This window comes from Salmo salar, chromosome 10 (genome assembly GCF_965601325.2).
Source record: "Salmo salar chromosome 10, fSalSal1, whole genome shotgun sequence".
Classification (NCBI taxonomy): domain Eukaryota; kingdom Metazoa; phylum Chordata; class Actinopteri; order Salmoniformes; family Salmonidae; genus Salmo; species Salmo salar.
In genome coordinates this window covers 10074670-10094616 of record NC_138300.1, presented here as the reverse complement: position 1 = coordinate 10094616, position 19947 = coordinate 10074670, and the positions used below count along the sequence as shown (strand labels likewise).

The 19947-nt window shown below is 43.3% G+C and overlaps 1 protein-coding gene across 1 annotated transcript in view; it reads left to right on the top strand.

The window, feature by feature from the left end:
- Positions 1-19947, top strand: part of LOC106613482 (kinesin-like protein KIF14) — a 52742-nt gene that overhangs the window by 17022 nt on the left and 15773 nt on the right. The window contains exons 23-24 of the mRNA XM_014215756.3: positions 1385-1615; positions 17184-17371. Coding sequence (XP_014071231.1) covers positions 1385-1615; positions 17184-17371 — 419 coding nt within the window. The remainder of the gene's footprint in view (positions 1-1384; positions 1616-17183; positions 17372-19947) is intronic.

Below are 19947 nucleotides of genomic sequence, written 5' to 3'. Positions count from 1 at the left end.
CACCTGCTGTGAAAGGCCCCAGTCTGCAACACCACTAAGCAAGGGCTACCACCAAGCAAGGGGCACCATGAAGACCAAGGAGCTCTCCAAACAGGTCAGGGACAAAGTTGTGGAGAGTACAGATCAGGGTTGGGTTACAAAAAAAATATCTGAAACTTTGAACATCCCACTGAGCACCATTAAATCCATTAAAAAAATTGAAAGAATATGGCACCACAACAAACCAGCCATGAGTAGGCCGCCCACCAAAACTCACGGACCAGGCAAGGAGGGCATTAATTAGAGAGGCAACAAAGAGACCAAAGATAACCCTGAAGGAGCTGCAAAGCTCCACAGCCGAGATTGGAGTATCTGTCCATAGGACCACTTTAAGCCATACATTCAACAGAGCTGGGCTTTACAGAAGAGTGGCCATAAAGTAATTGCTTAAAGAAAACAATAAGCAAAAGCGTTTGGTGTTCGCCAAAAGGCATGTGGGAGGCTCCCCAAACATATGGAAGAAGGTACTCTGGTCAGATGAGACTTAAATTGAGCTTTTTGGCCATCAAGGAAAACACTGTCTGGGGCAAACCCGACACCTCTCATCACCCTGAGAATACCATCCTCACCGTGAAGTATGGTGGTGGCAGCATCATGCTGTGGGGATGTTTTTCATCGGCAGGGACTGGGAAACTGGTCAGAATTGAAGCAATGATGGATGGCGCTAAATACAGGGAAATTCTTGAGGGAAACCTGTTTCAGTCTTCCAGAGATTTGAGACAGATGGAGGTTCACCTTCCAGCAGGACAATGACCCTAAGCATACTGCTAAAGCAACACTCGAGTGGTTTAAGGGGAAACATTTAAATGTCTTGGAATGGCCTAGTCAAAGCCCAGACCTCAATCAATTGAGAATCTGTGTTATGACTTAAAGATTGCTGTACACCAGCGGAACCCATTCAACTTGAAGGAGCTGGAACAGTTTTGCCTTGAAGAATGGACAAAAATCCCAGTGGCTAGATGTGCCTAGCTTATAGAGACATATCCCAAAAGACTTACAGCTGTAATTGCTGCAAAAGGTGGCTCTACAAAGTATTGACTTTGGGGGGTGAACAGTTATGCACGCTCAAGTTTTCCATTTTTTTGTGTTATTTCTTGTTTGTTTCACAATAAAACATATTTTGCATCTTCAAAGTGGTATGCGTGTTGTGTAAATCAAATGATACAAACCCCCAAATATCGATTTTAATTCCAGGTTGTAAGGCAACAAAATAGGAAAAATGCCAAGGGGGTTGAACACTTTCGCAAGCCACTGTAGGCCTACAGTTATAGCTCTTGTAGTCCACGTGGAGTTTCCTTCATATTTCACGTAATTATTTTGGCCAACTTGTCTGTCTCCGTTACAGGTCTGATGGGTGTGGCCAAACCGCCCTCGCTGCATCCCAGCTCATTAGATTCCAACCTGCCGGGGATCTGTAAAGATTTCATTGGCCAGATGGTGGGCCAGCTGCGCTGGTGTCATAGCTACGAGGAGAGCATGGCAGACAGGCTGAGCTCTGACCTCTACTGTGTGTACACAGCCGTGACGACCATCTCCGGCCTGTACGATGGCCTGGACGATGACTGTCAGGGGAGTGGTAAGTCTGCATCTCAAAATTCACAATCTTCCATGGCTCAGTAGGTTATGTGCTTGCAACACCAGGGGCCAGTTGCACCAGGTGATTGTAAGCGGGTTGTAAATCTATGCTGTACGCTGGACCTAAAAATTATACCTGTTGCACCACCTGGGCGTAAACCCTAATACGAGCTACGCCTAGGCTTAGATTCTACACCTAGTAGGGAGCAGGCGTGTGGTGTTAAATTGGAATCTTCATCATGATATGCACAGAAAATAATAGCAATCTATATTTTCGAAAGGATGCAAGTCTCGTGTTCATATTTCACAAACTCCGTGGGCTTTTTGAGTTGCCTAAGCACGAGTCATTAGCAAAATAATACACTTGATTTATGCTACATTATAGCATGCCGTATGTGTCTGATCAGATATTAGCAAACTAATAGAGGAGCCGCCTCCACTTATTTGCCCAGCCAGAGATCAAATAACCAGACAAAGATTCGGTGAATCAAAATTACATTGATTAAAAGGCAAGGGCTTTTAGTCGGGGATATAGCCTGGGCTACTATGTGAATGAAGAGAAAAATAATCCTGATAACACTGTTAGACGAACAAACTAGACGAGTCCCCAGGCTTGTTTCAAAGCAGCGCTATAACGCTGTCCCAATCATAGCGGTGCTGAAATTATAGTTGACCACACACGGCTATTGCTTTAGTAGAATTGCGTCGGAGAGAATGGCTGTTTTATGTGCTCCTAACCAACTGTGCCATTTTGTTAGTTTTTTGCATTGTTTGTGACTTATTTTGTACATAATGTTGCTGCAACCGTCTCTTATGACCGAAAATAACTTCTGGACATCAGAACAGCGATTACTCACCTCAAACTGCAAGAAGCTTTTTCCTTTAACGAGTCCGATGCGAAGGATATACTGCTTTCTCGTGAACAGGCCCAAATCCCTGTAATTTGTGTGAAGAAAAGACGGATAAAAAGGGGGCGGAGGTCAGGCTGCCTTCTGAGAATTCGTAAGCGAGCGAGTAAACCCCCACAGCCATCCGTTACATTGGAAAATAAAATTGATGACCAACGATCAAGATTATCCTACTGACGGGACATTTAAAAACTGTAATATCTAATGTTTCACTGAGTTGTGACTAAACGACGGCGTGGAAAAAATAGAGCTGGCGGGATTTTCCATGCACCGGCAGGACAGAGACGCTACGTCTGGTAAGACGAGGGGTGGGGGTGTGTCTACTTGTCAATAACAGCTGGTGCGCGGTGTCTAATATAAAAGTCTTGAGTACCTTATGTTGTAGGCCACACTATCTACCAAGAGTTCTCATCTACATTATTCGTAGCCATCTATTTACCACCACAAACCGATGCTGGCACTAAGACTCAACCAACTGTATAAGGCCATAAGCAAACAAGAAAATGCTCATCCAGAAGCGGTGCTCCTAGTGGCCGGGGACTTTTAATGCAGGCAAACAAATCAGAGGGGAAAAGAACTCGAGACCACCTTTACTCCACACACAGAGATGCATACAAAGCTCTACCCCGCCCTCCATTTGGTAAGTCTGACCATAATTCTATCCTCCTGATTCCTGATTACAAGCAAAAACTAAACCAGGAGTACCAGTGACTCCGTCAATACGGGAGTGGTCAGATGACGTGGATGCTACGCTACAGGACTGGTTTGCTAGCACAGACTGGGATATGTTCCGGAATTCATCCAATGGCATTGAGTATACCACCTCAGTCATCGGCTTCATCTATAAGTGCATCGACGATGCCGTCCCCTCAGTGACCGTACCAGAAGCCATGGAGTACAGGCAACATCTGCATCGAGCTAAAGGCTAGAGCTGCCGCTTTCAAGGAGCGGGACACTAATCCGGACACTTATAAGAAATCCCGCTATGCACTCAGACAAACCATCAAACAAGCAAAGCGTCAATACAGGATTAAGATTGAATCCTACTACACCGGCTCTGACACTCCATGGATGTGTCAGGGCTTGAAAACTATTATGTACTACAAAGGGAAACCCAGACATGAGCTGCCCAGTGACGCGAGCCTACCAGACGAGCTAAATGCTCTCTTCGAAGCAAGCATCGCTGAAGTATGCATGAGAGCACCAGCTGTTCTGGATGACTGTGTGTTAAGGCTCTCGGTAGCTGATGTGAGCAAGACCTTTTATACAGGTCAACATTTGCAAAGCCTCTGGGCCAGACGGATTACCAGGACACGTACTCAAAGCATGCGTGGACCAACTGACAAGCGTCTTCACTGACATTTTCAAACCCTGCCCTAGACCCACTCCAATTTGTATATCGCCCCAACAGATCCACAGATGATGCAATCTTAATCGCACTCCACACTGCCCTTTCCCACCTGGACAAAAGGAACACCTATGTGACAATGCTGCTCATTGACTACAGCTCAGGGTTCAAAACCATACTGTGCACGAAGCTCATTACTAAGCTAAGGACTCTGGCACTAAACACCTCCCTCTGCAACTGGATCCTGGACTTCCTGACGGGTTGCCCCCAGGTGGTAAGGGTAGGCAACAAGACGTCTGTCACGCTGATCCTCAACACTGGGGCCCCCTCAGGTGTGTACTGATCACCGACAACGATGAGACAGCCTATAGGGAGGAGGTCAGAGATCTGGCAGTGTGGTGCCAAGGACGACAACCTCTCCCTCCAGTGTAAGCAAGACAAAGGAGCTGATCGTGGACTACAGAAAAAGGCGGGACGAACAAGCCCCCATTAACATCGACTGGGCTGTAGTGGAGCGGGTCGAGTGTTTCAAGTTTCTTGATGTCCACATCACCAACAAATTATTATGGTCCAAACACATCAAGACAGTCGTTAAGAGGGCACGACAACACCTTTCCCCCCTCAGGAGACTGAAAATGAGTCATGGGTCCCCAGTTCTCCTGAAAAGGTTTTACAGCTGCACCATCGAGAGCATCCTGACTGGTTGCATCACTGCCTGCGCAGCATCTTACCATAAGGTGCTACAGAGGGTAGTGTGAATGGCCCAGTACATCACTGGGGCCAAGCTTCCTGCTATCCAGGACCTATATACTAGGCAGTGTCAGAGGAAAGCCCAAAAAATTGTCAGCGACTCCAGTCACCCAAGTCATAGACTGTTTTCTCTGCTACCGCACGGCAAGTGGTACCGGAGCGCCAAGTTTAGGACCACAAGGCTCCTTAACAGCTTCTACCCCCAAGCCATAAGACTGCTGAACAATTAATCAAATGGCCACCGGACTATTTACGTTGACCTCCCCCATTTGTTTTGTATACTGCTGCTACTCGCTGTTTATTATCTATGCATAGTTACTTCACCCCTAGCTCCACTAACCTGTATCCCTGCACATTGACTCTACCGGTACCCCCTGGATATAGCCTTGTTATTTTTTGTTATTTTTTACTTTTAAAATATTTACCAAATAAACTACTCTTTCTTGAACAGCACTGTTGGTTAAGGGCTTGTAAGTAAGCGTTTCACGGTAAGGTTGTATACACTTGTTGTATTCGGCTCGTGACAAATAGTTTTATTTGAAAGTATTTAAAACGTTTGGATGACTAAGAGTTTCATTAAGCAACAATATGATAAATTACTTCAATTGCATTTGTGTACTTTTTTACAATATTTTGCTCATTCATTTCCACAGTAATTATTGATTGATCCATCCAGTTGTGGTTAAGAAAATGTGCACGCGTAGTGTTGGGCTTTGCAAAGTGATGGAACATGCCTCGCGAAGTTTGTATGGTAATGATGGTAACATCCTAGTAACGGGCGCTGCCTAGCAACCATCATTGTGAAGCATCAAATCTCATGAACGCGCATTGCTTACGCCGGACTTAGCTATGACTAGTCTTATTTTTGGTTGGTGCAACAGATGTCAATTCTGATCCCAAAGTCGGAAGCGCAACGCCCGACCAAGCATGTAAGGCCAACTTTTTTATGCCCAATTGGTGCAACCGTCCCCAGGGTAGTAGGTTAAAGTATATCTTACTGTCAATGTTGAGAGTACTGTTTCTCTTTCATTAATCATGAATGTGACCCTGGTCTTATACACCTATAGTAAAGTCTTTGTCAGTGCTTGGCTTTCCAGAAATAACTGGTTTAAGCCTACAGTGCCTTCAGAAATTATTCACACCTCTTGACTTTTTTAAAACATTTTGTTGTTACAAAGTGGGATTAAAATGAATAATTTTTTTGTCAACGATCTACACAAAATACTCAAAGTGGAAGAGAAATTATAACATTTGTAAAAAATGTATGAAAAATACAACTCTTCATTAGATAAGTAAGTATTCACACCCCTCAATACATGTTAGAATCACCTTTGGCAGCAATTACAGCTTTGAGTCTTTCTGGGTTAGTCTTTAAGAGCTTTGCACTCCTGGATTGTACAGTATTTGCACATTATTCTTAAATTAAAAAAAATCAAGCAGCATGCCACCCTGCATCCCACTACTGGCTTGCTTCTGAAGCTAAGCAGGGTTGGTCCTGGTCAGTCCCTGTATGGGAGACCAGATGCTGCTGGAAGTGGTGTTGGAGGGCCAGTAGGAGGCACCCTTTCCTCTGGTCTAAAAAAAATATCCCAATGCCTCATGGCAGTGATTGGGGACATTGCCCTGTGTAGGGTGACCTCTTTCGGATGGGACATTAAACGGATGTCCTGACTCTGTGGTCACTAAAGATCCCATGGCACTTATCGTAAGAGTAGGGATGTTAACCCTGGTGTCCTGGCCAATCTGGCCATCATACCATCATGGCCACCTAATCATCCCCAGCTTACAATTAGCTTATTCATCCCCCCTCCTCTCCCTGGTAACTTTTCCCCAGGCCATGGCTGTAAATGAGAATGTGTTCTCAGTCAACTTTCCTGGTAATATAAGGGTTAAATTAAATAAAAAACCTCCGTGGTTGTTGATCATTGCTAGACAGCCATTTTCAAGTCTTGCCATAGATTTTCAAGACGATTTTTAAGTCAACTGTAACTAGGTCACTCGGGACCATTTAATGTCGACTTGGTAAGCAACTCCACTGTATATTTGGCCTTGTTTTTTTAGGTTATTGTCCTGCTGAAAGGTGAATTGGTCTCCCATTGTCTGTTGAAAACCTGTTTTAGTTTGCTTTCCCTCTAGGATTTTTGCGTGTGCTTAGCTCTATTCAGTTTTTTTTTTTATCGTAAAAAAACTCACTAATACCCATAACATGATACAGCCACCACCATGCTTGAAATTATGAGTGGTACTCAGTGACATGTTGGATTTGCCCCCAAACATAACACTTTGTATTCAAATCAAAGTTTATTTGTCACGTGCGCCGACTACAACAGGTGTAGACTTTACAGTGAAATGCTTACTTACAAGCCCTAACCAACAGTGCAATTTTTAAGTAAAAAAATAGGTATTAGGTAAACAATAGGTAAGTAAAGAAACAAAAGAAAAATAGTAAAATGACAGTGAAAATAACAGTAGCGAGGCTATATACAGGTGCTACCGGTACACAGTCACAGTCATCCGGAACAGCTGATGTTCTCATGCATGCGTCAGTGTTGCTTGCCTTGAAGCGAGCATAGAAGTGTGCATCCCTTTGTAGTCTTTAATAGTTTGCAAGCCCTGCCACAACCAACGAGCTTCGGAGCCGGTGTAGTACGATTCAATCTTAGTCCTGTATTGGCGCTTTGCCTGTTTGATGGTTAGTCGGAGGGCATTGCGGGATTTCTTATAAGCCGGGTTAGAGTCCCGCTCCTTGAAAGCGGCAGCTCTACCCTTTAGCTCAGTGCGGATGTTGCCTGTAATCCATGGCTTCTATGTTGCCTGTAATCCATCCATGTACGTACAGCCTCGATGCACTTATTGATAAAGCCAGTGACTGATGTGGTGTACTCCTCAATGCCATCGAAAGAATCCTGGAACATATTCCAGTCTGTGCTAGCAAAACAGTCCTGTAGTTTAGCATCAGCTTCGTCTGACCACTTTTTTATAGACTGAATCACTGGTGCTTTCTGCTTGAATATTTGCTGGTAATCAGGGGGATAGAATTATGGTCAGATTTGCCAAATGGAGAGCGAGGGAGGACTTTGTACATGTCTCTGTGTGTGTGGATTAAAGGTTAACTATAATAAATAAAAAAATTGGTTGCGTATTTAACATGCTGATTATAAATTGGCTACAACTGATATAAGTTTCCCTGCATTAAAGTCCCCGGCCACTAGGAGCGCCGCCTCTGGGTGAGCGGTTTCCTGTTTGCTTTTTTTCTTATACAGCTGATTCCGTGCGGTCTTAGTGCCAGCGTCTGTCCTGTGGTGGTAAATAAACAGCCACAAATTTTTTTTATAAACTCTCTTGGAAAATAGTGTGGTCTGCAGCTTATCATGAGATACTCTCTTCCAAGTGAGCAAAATCTAGAGACTTCCTTAGATTTCGTGCACCCCTTCCCCCCTCTTACCAGAGTGTGCTGTTCTATCTAGCCGGTGCAGCGTATATCCCACCAGCTGAATGTTTTCCATGTCATTCAGCCACGATTCGGTGAAACATAAGATATTACAGTTTTTGATGTCCCGTTGGTAGGATATTTGATCATACCTCGTCTTATTTATTGTCCAATGATAGTATTTTGACAAGTAATATTGATGGTAATGGCAGATTTCCTACTCGCCGTCAGGGGATCCTTACGTGGCAACCCGGCCTGTGTCCTCTATACCAGCTTCTCTTTCTCTTGCCAATGACAGGGATTTCGGCCTTGTCGGGTGTCTGAAGTACATCCTGTGCGTCCTGCTTGTTGAAGAAAAAAATCTTTGTCTAATCCAAGGTGAGTGATCGCTGTCCTGATATCCATAAGCTCTTTTTTTGCCGTAAAATATGGTGGCGGAAACATTATGTGCAAAGTAAGTTACAAATAACACAAAAAAAAACACATGGCACAGTTAGGTGCCTGTAAAACGGCTGCCATGTCTTCCGGCGTCATCTTGAGAAGTTCAGGACATAAAGTTAATTTCTTTGACACATTTTTTGCAGCTCTACTTTAGTGCCTTATTATAAACAGGATACATGTTTTAGAATATTTGTATTCTGTACGGGTGTCCTTCTTTTCACTCTGTCATTTAGGTTAATATTGTGGACTAACTACAATGTTGTTGATCCATCCTCAGTTTTCTCCTATCACAGGCATTAAACTAACAATTTTATACAAATCAAATTGTATATTTCACATACTTATTAAACAACAGGTGTAGTAGACTAACAGTGAAATGCTTACTTATGGGCCCTTCCCAACATAAAATAACACAAACTCTGACAACAGAGTTTGGAAGCACGCCTGTATCTTTGTAGTGACTGAGTGTATTGATACACCATCCAAAGTGTAATGACTTCACTACGCTCAAAAGGATATATTTTTGCCATCTACCAATAGTAGCCCTTCTTGGCGAGGCATTGGAAAACATCACTGGTCTTGTTTGAAATTCGCTGCTCGACTAAGGGACGTACAGAGATGGTATTGATTGAAAAATCATGTTAAACACTTATTGCACAGAGAGTGAGTTCATGCAACTTATTATGTGATTTAAGCGCATTATTACTCCTGAACTTTAGGCTTGCCATAACAGGGGTTGAATACTTGACTCAAGCTTTTCATGTTTAATTCATTTGTAAAATGTTTGAAAAACATTACCCTACAATGTCAAAGTGGAATTATGTATGTAGGCCAGTGATGCAAAATCTCAATTTAATCCATTTAAAATTCGGGCTGTAACACAACAATGTGGAAAAAGTCCAGGGGTGTAAATACTTTCTGAAGGCACTGTATATGTTATCCTTCTGACACTTCAGACAATAGGCAACAGTATGCTGTGGATGTTTTCTTGAAAAACTCACATTCTTGAAACAATTCTGCTGCGGATAGACAATGTTTTCCACAACTAATATGTGGGTGAAGGAAGCGCTGTTGTAGTGTTGTCACCAATAGTGCTGGGTAATGTCAACCTTTGTCCTCATGAAACCTTGATTGCCATTTTTTGTTTTACTCCGCTAAAACAACCGTTGGGCGATTGCGTGAATTTGTTATTTTATTTTTTAAATTCAAAATACAGATCTCTATTGCGTGAAATTGAATGCTACTACTATACAAATCATGACGTAGAATCATGGACTCATATTTTAGCTTTTTTTAACACTTGTAACTGCCATTTCCTGCAATCTAGAGCAAAACGTATTCTTAAATGGTAACAAATGAAGTAAAAAATATATATATACAGGGTACAACTTTTGTTTTTTACAGAGTTGCGCAGGCAGTCCAAATGCCCCACCTGTTTTGAGCCCCACTATTCTGTCCTGGAATTGCGTTCCCATGCAAAACTAGAAAGATGGCTAACAACTAAGTCTTCAATAAAACTCCCAAGGTGTGACTTTTCTTGAATTAATATATTGAACGTTTGTTGTGAAACTGCAAAATACAGAAAATAATATACTTCAGTATTCGAGCTCCGACTGGGAAAATAAGTTTTGAACGGTCATCCAACTCGGAATTCCAAATCGGGAACTCTTTTTAGAGCTCTGACCTGAAGATCACTGACGTCATGATTCAACCTTGTTTTTTTCCCAAGTTCCCAGTTGTCTTGAAAGCACCATAAATCCAGAGAATGCCAGACTTTGATGATACATTTTAATGACAAAATCTGTCCACAAGAAGGACTTTCGCGCCACCTTCCTGTTCAAGTGAGCACAGCACAAAAATCTATGTTGTTGCGTAATGATGTAATATGCCAAGCAATACTAAGTGTATGTTGTGTAGTAAGCTGTTAGTACCCCATGTGCCTCACCCTAATAATTTGCTTCCTTTTCTCCTATTAACTTAGCCTACTGTTCTGACTTGGTGATGCACATTTAGCCTATAGCCTGTTATATAGAAATGTCAATATCGAATATTGTAAGAGCTTTCATTGTCTGCTTATATGCCTCCTTTATTTATCCTACGGTTCTGACTTGGTGTACAGGGAGAATACTGTAAGAATGGCCCATGTTCTGAATTCTATTGCTGTACATTTCAAAAGTGCTGAACAAATAAATATATTGACTACGTCCTTCCTTGCTCGCTCTTTAATGTCTTAATCGAAATGACAGATTCACTCATCTGCTCATCGTCCCCTTATGTCATAGTTTGTACATCTTATTTGTCAGTAGAAACCACATTTGTTGAAGCAAGTCAGCCATATCAGCTATGTTTTAAAAAAAGGCAGTAAATGACACTGAGTGCACATTTTCATAAGTATTCAGACCCTTTACTCAGTACTTTGTTGAAGCATTTTGGCAGCGATTATAGTCTTGGGTATGACGCTACAAACTTGGCACACCTGTATTTGGGGAGTTTCTTCTGTTCTCTGCAGATCCTTTCATCACTGCACAGCTATTTTCAGGTCTCTCCAGAGATGTTCGATTAGGTTCAAGTCCAGACTCACCGTAGGGATGGTGCAAGGTTTCCTCCAGACGTGATGCTTGGCATTCAGGCCAAAGAGTTCAATCTTGGTTTCATGAGACCACAGAATCTTGTTTCTCATGGTCTGAGTCCTTCAGGTGCTTTTTGGAGAACTCCAAGCATGTCATGTGCATTTTACTGAGGAGCGGCTTCTGTCTGGCCACTCTACCATAAAGGCCTGATTGGTGGAGTGCTGCAGAGATGGTGTCCTTCTGGAAGGTTCCCCAATCTCCACAGAGGAACTCTGGAGCTTTGTCAGAGTGACCATCGGGTTCTTGGTCCCCTCCCTGACCAAGGCCCTTCTCCCCAAATTTCTCAGTTTGGCCGGCAGGACAGCTCTAGAAAGTCTTGGTGGTTCCAAACTTTTTCCATTTAAGAATGATGGAGGCCATTGTGTTCTTGGGCACCTTCAATGCTGCAGACATTATGTTGGTACTCTTCTCCAGATCTGTACCTCAACACGATTCTGTCTCGGAGCTCTACGGACAATTCCTTCAACCTCATGGCTTTGGTTTTTGCTCTGACATGCACTATCAACTGTGGGACCTTATATAGAGAGCTGTGTGTGTGCCTTTCCAAATCATGTCCAATCAATTGAATTTACCACAGGTGGACTCCAATCAAGTTGTAGAAACATCTCAAGGATGATCAATGGAAACAGGATCCACCTGAGCTCAATTTCGGGTCTCATAGCAATGGGTCTGAATAATTATGGAAATAAGGTGTTTATGTTTTGTTATTTTAATACATTTGCAAACATTCCAAAAAAACTGTTTTCACTTTTGTAATTATGTGGTATTGTGTGTGATGTTTTTTTATTTTTTTTTAATCCACTTTAGAATAAGGCTGTAACGTAACAATGTTGGAAAATGGAAGGGGTCTGAATACTTTCCGAATGCACTGTATGCGTAGGCCTATAGACTCAGACTTTCATTCATGTTCTTTTTGGAAGTGGAAACTATTGGACAACACAGTACCTTAGGCTATTAGGGGGCGGCAGGTAGCCTGATGGTTAGGGCGTTCGGCCAGTAACCGAAAGGTTGCTAGATCGAATCCACGAGCTGACAAGTTAAAAATCTGTAATTCTGCCCCTGAACAACGCAGTTAACCCACTGTTCCTAGGCCATCATTGTTAATAGGAATTTGTTCTTAACTGACTTGCCAAGTTAAAGGTAATAATATTAAAAATAGGACATTTGGAAATGGACTTCTGTTTGTAACTTTATTATGTCTTAAAGCTTTTATGGTAGGAGGATAGGTTATTTGAGGGATTCTTACTTCCCGCACAGATTATTTCTTTTTTTAATAATCTTAAACTTGTCATTATAATTTTCTATAGGCTATTGATATTTTGTCCTTACTCATTATTAGTCCCCTGGCTTCCTTATGTTTCTGGGCTGTTCAATCTACTTTTGAGATGGAACTGTTTAATTATTTTAATTGTTAGATCGGGAGAGAAAGAATGTATAAAACGATGAAAGCCCAAAGTTGTATTCATATTGATTGGAGAGACAAGGGAATTGTCACGTCCTGACCAGTAAAAGGGGTTATTTGTTATTGTAGTTTGATCAGGGCATGGCAGGGGGTGTTTTTCTGTGTGTTCAGCACTCACCACGCTGCGCCTTGGTCCTCTTCTTCCAAAGACTGCCACCCACCTTCAACGGACCAAGCAGCGTGGTATGGAGGAGCAGAGGGTTCAGGACTCCTGGACTTGGGAAGAGATACTGGACGGAAAGGGACCCTGGAGACAGGCTGGAGAATACCGCCGCCCGCCGGAGGAGATGGAGGCAGCGAAGGCAGAACGACGTTTCTGGGAGGATCGGCTGGCACGGCAAGAGGAGGAGAGGCAGCCCCAAGATTATTTTTGGGGGGGGCACACGGGACGGTCGGCGGTGCCGAGGATGGAACCAGAGCCAGTCGGGGTGAAGTTGGAGGTGAGCGAAGGTAGCGAAGCAGAGACAGTGAAGGAGTTGATGGGGAGATTGGAGGAGAGAGATATGAGAGAGCTGCTGTGTTGGTGCATGAGGCACGACATTCGCCCTACGGAGCGTGTCCTCGAGTTGATGTCACCTGAGTCAGCTCTCCATACTCGTCCTGAGGTGCATGCTAGCCGTCTGGTGAAGACTGTGCCAGCCCCACGCACCAGGCCTCCTGTGCGCCTCCCCAGCCCTGCACGTCTTGTGCCTGCTCCCAGAGTCAGGCCTCCTGCATGTCTCCCCAGCCTGGTGAGTCCTGTGCCTGCTCCCAGAGCCAGGCCTCCTGCATGTCTCCCCAGCCTGGTGAGTCCTGTGCCTGCGCCCAGAGCCAGGCCTCCTGCATGTCTCCCCAGCCTGGTGTGTCCTGCGCCAGAGCCGCCCGCCTGTCCGGCGCTGCCAGAGCCGCCCGCCTGTCCGGCGCTGCCAGAGCCGCCCGCCTGTCCGGCGCTGCCAGAGCCGTCCAGCGCTGCCAGAGCCGCCCGCCTGTCCGGCGGCGAGGGACCCCGCTCTAGAGGTGCCACCTAAGTGGGGTGAGCCAGTGGTCTGCGTCCCGCTCCTGAGCCACCTCCGTAGGGGGGAGGATTGAGAAGGGGGGTGTAGCACACGAACCACCCTCCCTTTAGTTTGGGATTATTGTTTTGTGAGTTTGTTTCAGGTTCAGTCGGGGTCAGCACCTTTTGGGGAGGTACTGTCACGTCCTGACCAGTAAAAGGGGTTATTTGTTATTGTAGTTTGGTCAGGGCGTGGCAGGGGGTGTTTTTCTGTGTGTTTTGGGCATTCTATGTCCTTTTTTCTATGTGTTTGTATTTCTTTGTTTTGGCCTGGCATGGCTCTCAATCGGGGACAGCTGTACATCGTTGTCGCTGATTGGGAGCCATACTTAGGTAAGCCTGTTTTCCTTTGGGTTTTGTGGGTGGTTCATTTCTGTTTATTGGTTTGTAGACCTGACAGAACTGTTTGGCTGTCGTTTTCGCTTTGTATATTGTGTTCTCGGAATATATATTAAATGATGAGCACTAACCACGCTGCGCCTTGGTCCTCTTCTTCCAAAGACAGCCTTACAGGAATATAGCAATTTTTTTATTACCACTGGACACACTAGTTAGGGAGTGTCAGTTAGCCTAAACCTATATATTTTTTTATATTTTAAGGCCCATGCATCTGACAGAAGGCGAGAAACAATATTTTATGACGGGACATTTTGCGCTGCTTTTGAATTCTCTGGTCTTTCTAGCCTACATTCCTCTTGCGTTCTGTAGGCTTATATAACAGGCTATTTATTGGAATGCGCTATAGCAAATAGGAATAGGCAGATTACTTGGAATGTCACTTGTATGCTGCCCTGCCGTCTGCTGCCCAACTCCCTTCTTTAGGCTACTACGTGGTGCCAGTCAAGTTCAAATAGGCTAAGCCATCGTCTGTCACATCACAATGTCCTCACCATTGACAATGGCTGTCAAACTTCGTCGATAGACGATACTATCGTAATATTTCCCAACCCTAGTCACAATACTCAGTTCAGTAGAGGGCAGGCTAAACTGAATGGACAACAGAGACAGGATGCAAGTATAAACATTTTATTAAAATAGTTTGGGGAATGACTTTGTCATTGATCATCGGAGCCAGATTCTGGTATGCAGGTAGCACTATGCGGAGCAGCTGGCATTGAAACCATCCCACTGGGAGAAAAAGGTTCCGATGACGGACCTTCAGCTGCTGGAGGTGGAGGGTCGGCGGTGAAACTTTTACTGTAAGATGTGAGGGAACAAGAGTAAGCCGTCATTTAAATGCATCAAAATATGTATTCCCATCGGTGAGAAGAGAGCACGTTGATTATTGCACCAGTATGCAAATTCAAATCAAATGAATTTATAAAGCCCTTTTTACATCAGCAGACATCACAAAGTGCTTCTACAGAAACCCAGCCTAAAACCCCAAATGGCAAGCAATGCAGCTGTAGAAGCACGGTGGCTAGAAAAAAGAAAGGCAGGAACCAGTCCTCTTCTGGCTGTGCTGGGTGGAGATTATAAGAGTACATGGTCATTAAGGCCAGCTCGTTCTTCAAGATGTTCAAATGCTCATAGATGACCAGCAGGGTCAAATAATAATCACAGTGGTTGTAGAGGGTGCTACAGGTCAGTACCTCAGGAGTAAATGACAGTTGGCTTTTCATAGTCAAGCATTCAGAGGTCGAGAGAGAGGGAGTCGAAAACAGCAGGTCCGGGACAAGGTAGCACGTCCGGTGAACAGTTGAGGGTTCCATAGCCGCAGGCAGAACAGTTGAAACTGGAGCAGCAGCACAACCAGGTGGACTGGGGACAGCCAGGAGTCATCAGGCCAGTTAGTCCTGAGGCATGGTCCTAGGGCTCAGGTCCTCCGGGAGGGGGGGATGGAGAGAGCACACATACTTAGTCACCTAGGACACCAGATGTAACAGACTGACCCTAGTCCCCTGGCACATTAGACTTTTGCAGCGTAGATACTATGCCTATAGATTATTTTGCAAGTGTGGTAAAGTTGCATGAGTCAGCTGTACTGATTGGCCATAGGGTAATAGGTGACTGACATTCCGCACATGGCTAATTGATAGTAAAGGAGGAGTGACATGATGCTGTGCTGTTGATGAGAACATTCTAAACATCAGATATAAATTCCTGCTGTGTCCATAGAAGAGGATTGCCTGGCTACCCAACCACATTGCTATGGCCAAACACCACGCCCACGATGAGTCTGGATATGATTTCCTCACGACTTCTCGAATGCGAACACATTCAAACTGTTCTGATTGGTTCCACAAACCGATGGGTTGGGCCAGATCCTGAAAACACTTGTTCAAGCTGCGTTTCGGAAATGGTAATTGGCTTTGATAGAGGCGATCAATCGCTGATGACTTGTTCTGTACAACGTCCCTCACTTTGAAAGCAAAAACGACTTCTACGATGGCAGTCTGACTGAATGTATGTAGCGGTAGATAGAGCAGCGGAATTAAATTCAGTATGAGTCATCAGGCAAAGAGAAAGCAATGTAAATTATAATGTGGTTACAGAATGAAGTAATGTGAGCTATCCTTTTAGATCAGCCTTACTGATTTGTACCTCCACTTCAGGTCACAAGTTTTAAACACCTACTCATTCAAGGGTTTTTCTTTTCTTTTTACTATTTTCTACATTGTAGAATAATAGTGAAGACATCAGAACTATGAAATAACACATATGGAATCATGTAGTAACCCAATAAGTGTTAAACAAATATTTGAGATTTTTCAAATAGCCACCCTTTCCCTTGATGACAGCTTTGCACACTCTTGGCATTCTCTCAACCAGCTTCACCTGGAATGCTTTTCCAACAGTCTTGAAGGAGTTCCCACATATGCTGAGCACTTGTTGGCTGCATTTCCTTCACTCTGGGGTCTGACTAATCCAATAACCATCTCAATTTGGCCAGGTTATCTGGCCTCCTCAAGAATCTCAAATATAAACTATATTTTGATTTGTTTAACACTTTTTTTGGTTACTACATGATTCCATGTGTTTCATAGTTTTGATGTCTTCACTATTATTCTGCAATGTATAAAATAGTAAAAATAAAGAAACCCTTGAATGAGTAGGTGTTTTAAAACTTTTGATCGGTAGTGTACATTATCTGAATAGTCATGGCAAGGTTAAACTAAACAACATGAATCAGACTAAATGTCCTGAGGAAAACAATCCTAATATTGGAAACAAACAGCCTTATGTTGCCACCCAGTCATATTTGTTTATTTTCCATGCTATAGCACACCATGTTGTGCATAAAGCAGGTTCATATTGAAGGACTCTGTTTTTCTTTTTTGCGATGGAATATTGACAAGTATCTTGGTAGTATTTTGATACTGATATTGTGAAAAAATGTACCCTTTTGCCTTCTACTTGAAAATAATTAACTTTTAAACGTATATCCAGCGTGTATTCACTAGGAACCAAACGGGAAGAAACAGGGAACGACCCATCTGAATTTGTCCAATAAGAAACTTTTGTTTTTGTTGCAAAAAGTTTTGCGAAGTTGTGCACCACATGACATTTTGAAAATACTAAATTGACCTGTTGTAATGTATTCTTTATTGTGTCACTATGTCCCAGTGTTTGTGTTAGAGGCTGAGGCTCCGACACAGCTGGTGAAGGCCACCTCGGCCATCGAGAGAGCCGTGTTTATCACCATGCAGTGGGTGGCCAGCGTCAAGCCCAGAGCCGGACCCCTCTACACCGTCGCAGAGGAGCTCAAGACCCAAGTCAAGAGAATGGGTGGTTACTTTCAGCTTCTCATCCAGGTAGACATTTCTGTCAGCACTTTTAACTTAAATACATCAGACAATAGAATTAACAATGTATCGGACTAGGACTGTCTTGAAGAAAAAAAATGTTACCTTCATGAAACTGACCCGGATAAATAAATTCCAAAAGGTACATAAAGGACACATCGGAGCATTGAAACTATTGAACACAGTATATTCAAAACAGTAGCCGCTGTATGTGAATGTACAACATACAGATAGAACTATGCACCAAAAACATTCATACACACCTACAGTGCATTCGGAAAGTACTCAGACCCCTTTACATTTTCCACATTTTATTACTTTACAGCGTTATTCTAAAATGGGTTAATTCATTCTACCCCATAATGACAAAGTAAAAACAGGTTTCGTAGAATGTTTTGCAAATGTATTAAAAATATAAAACTGAAATATTACATTTACATAAGTATTCAGATCGTTTACTCAGTATGTTGTTGAAGCACCTTTGGCAGCGACTAAAGCCTCGAGTCTTTTTTGGTATAATGCTTGGCACCTTTATTTGGGGAGTTTCTCCTATTCTTCTCTGCAGATCCTCTCAAGCTCGCTCAGGTTGGATTGGGAGCATCGCTGCACAGCTATTTTCAGGTCTCTCCAGAGATGTTCGATCGGGTTCAAGTCCGGGCTCTGGCTGGGCCACTCAAGGACATTCAGAGACTTGTCCCGATGCCACTCCTGCGTTGTCTTGGCTGTGTGCTTAATAATTTCTGCCCTCTGAATTCATATTCGTTATATAAATAGGCCCTTTTAATTTTGTCTGGCTTCCCATTCCAAATACTATTGAATATTTTTTTGTTCATATAATTTAAAAAGTAGGTGTAGGCAAAACCATAAGCAAATAGGTCAACTGTGATATGACTAAAGAGTTAATTGGGGAGATTTTTCCACAAATAGACAGGTATTTTCCTTTCCATGGTAGCAAGATCTTATCTGTTTTTGCCAACTTTCTATAAAAAATTATTGGAGTGAGATCATTTCTTTCTTTTGGGATTTGTATACCGAGTATGTCCACGTCCCGTCAGACATCTTATTGGTAAACTACACGGTAATGTAAAATTAGCAGTTTTTTGTGATCCAATACGTAATTGTCCAGTCTGAGGTCCTGAGCAGGTTTTCATCAAGGATCTCTTTGTACTTTGCTCTGTTCATCTTTCCCTCGATCCTGACTAGTCTCCCTGCCACTGAAAACATCCTCATACCATAATGCTGCCAACACCATGCTTCACCGTAGGGATGGTGCCAGGTTTCCTCCAGATGTGATGCTTGGCATTCAGGCCAAACAGTTCAATCTTGGTTTCATCAGACCAAAGAATCTTGTTCCTCATGGTCTGAGAGTCTTTAGGTGCCTTTTGGCAAACTCCAAGTGGACTGTAATGTGCCTTTTACTGAGGAGTGGCTTCCGTCTAGCCACTCTGCCACAAAGGTCTGATTGGTGGAGTGCTGTAGAAATGGTTGTCCTTCTGCAAGGTTCTCCCATCTCCACAGAGGAACTCTGGAGCTTTGTCAGTGACCATCAGGTTTGCTGGTCACCTCCCTGACCAAGGCCCTTCTCCCCTGATTTCTCAGTTTGGCCGGGCGGCCAGCTCTAGGAAGAGTCTTCGTGGTTCCAAACTTCTTCCATTTAAGAATGATGGAGGCCAATGTGTTCTTGGGGATCTTCCATGCTGCAGACATTTTTTGGTACCCTTCCCCAGATCTGTGCCTCGACACAATCCTGCATCAGAGCTCTCCAGACAATTCCTTCGACCTCATGGCTTGGTTTTTGCTCTGACATGCACTATCAACTGTGGGACTTTGTATAGACAGGTGTGAGCCTTTCCAAATCATGTCCAATCAATTGAATTTACCACAGGTGGATTCCAATCAAGTTGTAGAAACATCTCAAGGATGACCAATAGAAACAGGATCCACTTGCTACAATTTCTAAAAACCTGTCTTCGCTTTGTCATTATGGGGTTTTGTTTGTAGCTTGAGGAAAAAATCTATATTTAATCAATTGTAGAATAAAGCTGTAACGGAATGTGGAAAAGGGATCTGAATATTTACTGAAGGCACTGTATGTACAGTACACATACATTGACTCGTTTACTGCAAGTAATGTCATAGTGAAATACAGTAAAGATATTCTAGAAATATCAGTTTTTATCCCAATTAAATTGAAAAGACACAAACGCTGCAAAAGGAAAATATTTTTCAATCGAGTTGGGTTGACACCTCACTGGCTCATCAAAATTCACCTCACTGATTGACGGGTTTTAGCTTTGAGCTGTTTTCATTCCTCGTATGGAAATCGCAGAGCGTAGGGGAATTCTCAACCTTCAGCCTGAAGTCCAACATGAATGAATATATATTATACAGTGCCTAATGAAAGTCTACACACGCCTTGCACGGTCTTTACATTTTGCTGCCTTAAAATTGTTTTAAAGAATGCTACCGATGTACACAACCTACTCCAGCGTTGCGCAAGTCTTAGGGCAACATATAATATCCATTGTTTTTGTCAAAATTGCTCAAGCTCAGTAAATTTGGTTGGGAGTCATTGATGGACAACA